This window comes from Egretta garzetta, unplaced genomic scaffold (assembly GCF_000687185.1).
Source record: "Egretta garzetta isolate BGI_Z169 unplaced genomic scaffold, ASM68718v1 scaffold108, whole genome shotgun sequence".
NCBI lineage: Eukaryota > Metazoa > Chordata > Aves > Pelecaniformes > Ardeidae > Egretta > Egretta garzetta.
Genome location: NW_009260614.1, coordinates 5,973,941 through 5,982,589, shown reverse-complemented (window position 1 = coordinate 5,982,589; position 8,649 = coordinate 5,973,941). Strand labels below are relative to the sequence as shown.

The window sequence follows — 8,649 nt, the reverse complement described above, 5'->3', positions numbered from 1 at the left end:
TGCCATGCAGCAGCAGTAGGAATTGCTGGAAGCTGCAAAACAACGTGATTAGAAGAGAAAACAAGACCCTGCATCTAACCCCCACCCTCCCTAGGAGGGATTTTGGGACAAATCGATGAATTTGCCATTTTTATTTTGCGTGGAAGGAGGTGATGGCTCTGCCTGCGGGATGAAACCCAGCAGCTCCAGGGCCAGGGGTCCAGTAAAACCTGGGCATGCCGGGGGGCTGCAAACCCTGCAGCCCAGCCCTCTGCCCTTCAGCCCCTCGTGGCGGGGGCACAGCTCTCGGCTCTCCCCAGACCCCCTTGTGCTCATGGGGCTCGGCAGAAGGAAGCCGTGACTAAAACCCAAATTGCCTGCAAAGCAGCCTGGCCCTGCCAGGCTGGGGCTGCCAGGGCCCCCTGGGGCTGGAAAAGCAAGAAAAAAGGAGGATGAGGAAGAGGGGATCATGACCAGCTCCCCTCAAATTAGCCAGGCAAATTTACACCATTCAACCTGAGTGCCTTTACCAACAGCCACGTGGGTATGTACAGGATATATCTGGGTTTGGAGGTCACCTGGGCTCAAGCCCCTCTGCTCCCACGGTCCCTCCTTCGCTGCGAGCCTTTTGCCTGGCCCGTGGGACGCCGGTGTTTGCCAGCAGCCGGGACGCCGGCTCCAGCACACGGGGACAGAGGTCCTGCCCTTCCCGGCACTGCGAGACATCACTGCCTTTAGTTGCTGTAATGGGTTTCTAAAATTAGCTGCACACTCTGCCCTTGGACTCAAGCAGGACATTTCTCAGTTGTTTAATATCAAAAGTCAAAAAAAAAAAAAAAAAAGAAAGGAAGCAAAGCACAAAAGCAAGCCAGTCAATGCATGTCTAAGTTTATTTTATCACTTGTCCTGCAGAACTCAACATCTGTTTTAAGTCATTTATGAAGAGTACAAGTGTGAATAGCTGCAGAAGTTTTGCAATTCCAAGACACCACATACAGCTTCTAAAAAAAGCAAATTTAACCTTCCCAACAAAGCCCCAACAAGCATCCCCCCCTGCCCTGGATCACGTTTCCCAGCTACTGATTTCAGATAGCAAAAGCTCATCTCCTCCATGTCTGAAGCCGGTATTAGTTTATGAAGAGGTCCCCGGCACACGGCAGCATCACCCCCTCGCCCCTCGCTGGCATCTCGCCCGCGAGCACTTCCCTTCCGGATGGGCTCAGTTTACCCCGCACTGAGCGGGACAGGTGCAGGTTGGTCCCTCGGGGTTTATCCCTCCCTTCGATTTATGAGTATTTTACATTTTGCCATGGGCCACAAGCTCCTATAAATAATCCCGAGCTGCACGTGGCAGATGTGAAGCCTCTCGCTGCCTGCACGCTCCGTTAGAGGCCTCGGCTTCCCAGCAGCGTGAATGTGAATAGATCTGGATCTGCAATGAAATATTAATTGGAAGCAATGCTATTCTCCTGTCTTCGGAGGGGAATTTTAATTTAGGACCACCATTAGCTAACAAGCCTATATCTTCCCGCACCGTGCGGTCACAGCGAGCCGAGGCAGGAACAGGGTGTACCGGGACCTGCTCTTTTTAATCAGAGCCTCTCCTATCACCTCTTTCTCCCCAAGTCAACCCAAATTAGCAGCCCAGTGGTCATCACCCAGCAAACCCTCCACCAGCAATTGCTTGATTTGACTTGTAGGTTCCTAAGAGGGTCAGATGACTACAAAGCCCCACACGAGGCAGGTACTGCCTTAGATTAGGTTGAGTCATTGCACCCAGAAGGGCAACCAACGCTTGGCAGAAATAACTCAACAAGGATAGGGTCTGGAGCATCCCAGTGAGATCAGTCCCGATGAGCAACACCTCTCTTCATGCCCGTTAAGTCCCAATCAGCTGGGCCATTTTCAAGCTGACGGCTCTGGTTGAAGAAGAGCATCTGTTGGTGCTCAGCGGCATGGTAAGAGGCGCCGCAGAAGGTCCCGAGAAGCCCTTCAGGTGAGCAGCAGCTTCATTTCACTTAAGAGGCAGCGAGGAGGCAACGAGCAACCCCATCTTTGGGGATGGCTGATTTTTATCTGCCACTCTCGCTTGCTCCGGCCGAGCCCAGCAGGCCTTGCTTGCCTTCTGATAATTCAATGGACCAGAGCAAACCAGGGATTCTTGAATATCATGACACTTGAAAATGCAAGTTCGGGAGGTTGGTTTTTCCCCCCATTTCTGGCTAAATGTAGTCCACCCAACGTTGCACTGGATTTTAAACAGGATGGAAAGAGAAATTGCATCTGAGTATGTCTTGTCTTGCATTTTCCATGGATTTTGGTAAAGACTGAGCTCTCTGGGACATCAGGGGGGCATGGGAGGGAAGGAGGGCTGGACACGCCATGTCCTGCAAACAACTCTCCATTAGCTGAGGCTTTTGGTTTCCAAAGGTGGGAGCTGGGGGGATCATTGCCTCCATCCTATGAAGCAGAATATAAAGCTATAGCGAAGCGGCTGGCAGGGTGTGAAGGGCCAAACCCTGCTGCGGATGAAAGGGGAGCCGGTGCCAGCGGGGTCACATCGTCCGTCACTGCCACATGTCGCCCACGTCCCCGTTGGCGTGAAACTTGTGGACGTGGTCGGCGTACCTGGGGAAAGAGCACAGCCACGTTAACTCACAGCAAGGTCCAGAGCACTCCGGTGGCCGAGCAGGAGCCGCTCCCTTCTGAGCCCTGGCCACGATAACGAGCACTGCACTTTCCTCCAGCCACAGGCCACAGCACCTGGGAGCTGCGCAGGGAGTCAAGGCATGGGCCTGATCCTGATCTCCAGGCTCACGTCTGGCTTTAGTAGGCTTCCTGTCCTGCTCCATGCACCGTTTCTCTCCCCTGTCCTTATGGGATCAAGGGTTTAAAACCCAATTAACCACCCTTGTTTGCAGGACAGAGGTGCACCAAGCAGCGCCCCCCAAAATCTGCTGCAAACCACCATGCTCCATCCACCAAGCCTGGGGGGACAACGTCTCTGAGCCCCGTGGCCGGGCGGACCCAGCTGACCCTCACACCCACTTCTTAGCACAGTACGCGGCACAGTCCCGTCCCACGCTCTCGCTCCAGGCTGTTTTGTAGAGCACCTGCAAAATAAGAAATGCAATCAGCTCTGCTTCCCCCTGCCCACCTCTGCCCACCCTCCCAGCCCCTCCCCCCGCCGCCACCAGCAAAATCCCTGCTGCAGCATTTTGCAGGTGCCCATGGCTTTTGTGCATCAAGCAGAGCCCTAAAGCGATGCTCTGGGGAAAATTGGTTTCGCAGCCCTGTGTCCCCAGCGTGGAGAAAACCAGCATGTGTTTCAGGGGGCCGCCCTCAGGACGGTCAGGGCGACCTTTCCCAGCGGGTTATTTTTGCCAGGGCAGCACTGCTGCAGCTGCGGTGGTTTGGGGTAAGGCGGGCGTGCTCGGGGCTGCACGTGGATGGAGATGTGTTTTTGGAACAGGCTCGAGGAAGGTCACTCCTCGGTTTTCCCTTCATTCCACCGGGTTTCCATTTCAAAGCTGTGGTCCGAGGAGTGGGGAGGCAGTGGTGGGTTTTGGGAAGAGGGAGAAGCCCTCCCGTCCCAGCCCAACGCATCAAAGCCTTGGGGATTCATAAGCCATCATTATCTTGTCAGCGGGGAAACACTCTAATTCCACAAACACACTTCAGCGGGCCTCCAAATTAGGGTTAACTGGAATCCCAACAGGCAGGAGGCAGCGGCGGGAAGGGGTGAAGGCGGTGCTGTCTCCTGGGATCAGTGGCAGAGGCATTGCTCCCAAAACGGGACGGAGGAGCTGGACATTTGCCCGGTCCCCGTTGGGTGCACGGTGCGTACCCAACCCAGGCAGAGCCGGGTGCTGGATTTCAGGCCCTTTTGTGCCTTGATGAAGTAAGATCATTCCAGCCATGTAATATTTATGAATTTTACTTTTAGGTTAAAGCTTTAAAGTTTAATGATGTTTAACTTTTCATTTTCTTTGCTCCTTTCCTCACCAAAATAACACAAAGTCAGTTTTTACTTTGAGAAGATCAGGATAGAAGTATTGTTCTGATTTGCCTTTCATCTTGTTTCATTGTTTAATTATTTATTATTTTGGGTCCCTGCCCCCCTGAAATGATAAATAAACTCCCGGAAACTGTGCAAGAATATAGGAGGAGTTTGCACCATGACCGACTCCCAGGGGATTCGGGATGGCTCAAGCCTCTATTCCTAACCAAACCCCTACTTCTCTGCTTCTAACCCTAACGTATAGTTGGAGAAATTGGAAAACTCGAGGAAAACAAGAGCCACAGGGCAAGTAGGAAACACGGGGAGGACCCAAGCTGGTGTAGCATAATGAAGAGCTGGAGCTCAGCACCTGGAGGGGCAGGGAAGGCAACCGAGCTCCACCGTGCAGGGGGCTAAGGGATGTACCCAGGAATAGGAAGATGGAGTTGCTCATGGTCTAGAAACAGGCAACATGGGCTCAAGGGGCCATATTTTATTCCTAAAATTTCTTATGCTGTTAGCTTCACAATAATTCACCAAAATTTTGCTGCCTGACAAGCAGAGGGCTTGCTTGCAAATATGCTAAACTCGGCACGGCAGCACCGGGGCCCTATGGCTGTTTCCAGGCATGACATGAAGACACAGATGGCTTCCAGCTCCTGCCCCCAGCCAAGCCCGTGCCCACCTGAGGGAGCCATTCCCACCCATGAAGCCGAGGGGGATATTTATTGGCATGGATGTATCCCCGCTGAGCTGTGCTGCCCACGCTCCTGGCCGCCCCGTGCCTCTGGAGCTGGTGATACACCAGCTGCAACCCGCTCGCTTGGCATAATAACTTAAAAATGCAAAGATTCCCCCTGGATGGGGTGCTTGCTGCCATTTTAATAGGGTGCCCACCCCCCCCCGTGGCCCCCGCGCTTACCAGGAAGACGAGGCAGTGCAGGAACAGGGTGTAGAAGAAGGCAATGGTACGAGCGGTCTTGTTGGACAGGATGAGCCGCCCCTGCAGCAAAAGCAGAACAGAAAATCCCATTTTAGTGTGGGTCAGTGGAAACCAGCCCTCCCCATGCACAGGCTTGGAGAGACCCTGGCCAAGATCGGGGACCTGTTTCTGCTAGACCCTATGTAAACATGCAGGCGAGGTGGGATGCTTTGCCACCCATCTGTGCCCATCTCTCGCCCCTCTCCTTCAAGGTGACTACCACAAGGGCCTGTGCTGTCAACCCAAAATTGCCCAAATCGAGGTGAATTCAGGACTGCGAACCGTGGTGTTTCCCCCACTGAAAACTCTCTCAGAGTTAATTTTGAACTGGTTTTACCCCAGCTTTCTCCACCGGCTCTGCCTGCTCCGCTCCCCCCTCCCCAGCCCTGACTCAGTGCCTGCCTGCCTGTGGCTCGGTGCCACTCCGGAGCGAAAGCCCAGTAGTAATTAAGTCTTGCACATTTTTAATTCATGAGCTCAAAGAACCTGTGATTTGCAGCGTCCCCTCGCCACCTCCTTGGCGGGGCAGCTGAGCAAACGCTGTGCCTGCGTTCCCGAAGGCTGGCCCTGCCGCACAGCCCTGCCTGCCCCCCAGCTCCCGTGCGGGTCCCCAGGAATGACTTGGAGGACGATTTCGTAGCCAGACCCACAAGTGGCGATGCAGGCTCCCAAGAGCCCAGGCATGCGTTTGGGGGTGACCACTCTGCACCCTGGGGTTTGTACACTCCTCCAGCTCCTGGCATCCCTCCCCGTGAGCCTCCAGCCAGCCCAGCCTAAAGCAACCGCGGTCCCGTGCCATGGCTCCGGACCCACCAGCAGCAAAGAGCCAGTGAAGTGGGATCAAAGGCTTGGTATGGTGTGGAGCCCCCAGCTTTGGCAGCGGCGAGGCTACGTGCTTGCTGAGAGCTGTGTATGCCCTCTGCCAGGCTGCAAGGATGGCTGGGCACCTTGGAAAAGGTAAGCTCTGCAGGATGCCAGTTGCTGCTGGGCTGTTGATTTTAGGGGAGCTGTGTGCCGGATGCCCGGCTGCTCCCCCCAGTAGCAGCCCTTCTGCTGCATGGGAGAGGCTCATGGCTGGAGCTGGTGCTCTGGGCAGGTCCCTGGGGTCCCACAGCTTGTCTTGCTGCCCTTCCCACTTGTCACAGAGAACTGCATTTAAGGGAAGGTCTTCACCCCGCCTGGCTCACCCATGAGCATGAGCTCTCAGGCACGTGCTGCCTCCTCCTGCTGCTGGTCCCCAGCACGGCTGGGTACCACTGCGAGAGAGGCCGGGAGGTGGAGGAGCATCAACAGCCCTTGGGAAGGCACGCGGTACCACTTGGGCTAAAGTCTCCCAAAGTAGGGACTGCCAGGTGGGCATTGCCCTGGGGGATTTTGGAGAGCAAGTGCAAACATGGAAATTCCTTGTGCATCTTCATAAACCTCACTAGTCACCTGGCCTGCAGGTTTACCCATTTCTCTGGTCTATTTTAAAAGATTTACGCTCCACCTTTGCAAGTCCTGTGCTAGCCCACAGAGACATCCGAGCTCACTGGGTCCCAGAAACCCTGCGGGGCCGGGCTGTGTCACACTCCAATCCCTCATTTTGGAGAGGCCACTGAACAGCAGCCAGACCCTGACGATGTCCAAGCCCTTCTGGCTCATGACACTGGGGTCCCGATGGGAAAACCTTCATGTCCATCCCTTCAAAAGAGCCAAAGTCAGGAGTAACCGCAGCCTAGAAAAGCAGTTTACAAAGGACAGATCCTACCTTCCTACATAGCAACTTTTTATTTTCTGTAAAAGCTAGGGATTCAGTATGGACATAAGCACATTCCACAAACCACCACGCGGGCTTTCCAAAGCTGGCATTAAAACCCACAGATCTCCCACCAAACCAATTCTGGGCTGAAATCTTCTTTGCTATTCACGGCCACGGCAGAGGCTGCTGTAACAAACAAGATTATGTTCTTAAATATTCCCAAGGAATAACTCCCCTAAGTCAGTTTTTTTGTAAATGCCTTTCATTAATTCTCCGTGGTGCTGGCACGCCACCCAATCCATATTCATGCTGGCATTTGCTTGGTTTTTATGCAAATGACAACTTTGCCTTTATTACAAGATATTTCTGTATTCCGTCGCTGTTGCAGACCAGCGCTCCCACATTAACCTCTGCTATGCCGGAGAGCCGGGGGTTAACTCGGCCAAAACCTGAGCCTGAGCCTGCCACTAATGTCACAAATATAAGTGAGATCTTGGTAGTCACATTTTTAGCTCAGAAAGTGGCATTCAACCCTAAGAGATGGTAGCCAACACCCACAGCGGCAGCACCAGCCCTCTGGCCCGACATGGCTCAGGGGAGGACCCTCTGCTGCTGCAGACACCGGCAGCTCCCCAATATTTTCCCTGATGCTTTTTTTGGAAGGAAAAACCAGAGCAGGAAGGGGTCAGGGCTCGGGAAGGGATGTTTCTGGGGAACACGATGAGAAACCACTGTGTGCCCGAGGCTGCTGCGAGGCAGAGCACCTCACTGGAGCGGGGTGCCCCGCAGCCCGTCACACGCCTGCTCCCAGCTGTGCGGGGTGCCGGGCTGCTCCGCATGAGTCTCCTACGGGAAATGGGGCTGAGCAAATCCCGCCTGCATGCTGCCTGCAAAGAGGCTTTGCCCCCAGGGCAGCCGCAGCTGGGGGTGCAGGGCTGAGCCCCCCCAACCGTATTACAAATCGGTGGAGAGGTGCTTCCCGCAGCCCATTGCATCCCCTTCCCAGCACCGCCCCGGGGAAGCCGCAGGCACGGCTGGGGACCACAGTGGTCATGGTGATCCCCTGAGACAGAAGCTGTCCCCGAGCTCCCAGGCTGTGCCCTGATGCCTGGGCCGTGGCATCGCTGGCCAGGTTGGGGCTGGGTCATCCACTCCGTCCAGGACCCCCTGGGACACCGTGGGAAGGAGTGGGGGAAAGGAGAAGGAAAGGGCAAGGGAGGAAAGTGATTTCTCCCAAGCCAAGCCCCAGTGTGGCCCTGGCCTGGTCTGCACCCCTGCCCGAGGGAGCAGGGATGGGGTCAGCCCCCCAGCCGGGGCCAAGGCCCACAGCAGCGTTCCCCGTGCAGGCACCGGGCTAAAAACCTCTCGCCACCGGGGGTGGCGCGGCGGGTGCAGCCCACTCACCATGCTCAGCGTGGCTTTATCCCAGGGGCTGAGGCTCAGGTACTTCCGCTGGCGCTCCTGCAAGCAAACAGTACAAGAAGCTGAGTTCAAGGCCCAAAAGGCTGACTTAGGGTTTGGAAATCAAGGAAGGAGCTCTGTGCCCCAGGATGCTCCCACCCCCCCATACACACAGCCAGAGGGGACATCATGTGGGAACAATCACTTTTTTTTTATTATTATTTTTCTTTTTTTTGAAGTGAACGGCATTTGAGCGTGTTTCATGCTTTCGGAGCACTGTCCCTGAATTTCATCTGAGCGATGGAATAATTTCCCTGTGAGGTTTCGTTCTCTGGCTGCTCCTCCCCTGCAACACACCCAGACCACCTTGCTGCAAGCAAAACCAGAACCGAGCACAGCAGCCTGCTCATCGACCGCAGCCCTCAGCAAAGCCTCGTCCCTCCCTGTGCCGGGCCAAGCCGTGCTCTGCGATGCCAAAATGCGGCCGGCTGAGTCCTGCCCCTTGGGAGGCAACGATCCCATGGCAGAAGAAGGGGCTGATGGGGG

General features: G+C 55.1%; 1 protein-coding gene across 1 annotated transcript in view; it reads right to left on the bottom strand.

Moving 5' to 3' along the window:
- Positions 1 to 1,041: 1,041 nt before the first annotated feature.
- The window catches only part of CUX1 (cut like homeobox 1), a 250,607-nt gene continuing 242,999 nt past the window's right edge, over positions 1,042 to 8,649 (bottom strand). The window contains exons 20-23 of the mRNA XM_035900513.1: positions 8,107 to 8,168; positions 4,902 to 4,982; positions 3,028 to 3,092; positions 1,042 to 2,607 (exon numbers count right to left, since the gene is read on the bottom strand). Of these exons, the coding sequence (XP_035756406.1) occupies positions 2,547 to 2,607; positions 3,028 to 3,092; positions 4,902 to 4,982; positions 8,107 to 8,168 (269 nt within the window). The 3' untranslated portion in view covers positions 1,042 to 2,546. The remainder of the gene's footprint in view (positions 2,608 to 3,027; positions 3,093 to 4,901; positions 4,983 to 8,106; positions 8,169 to 8,649) is intronic.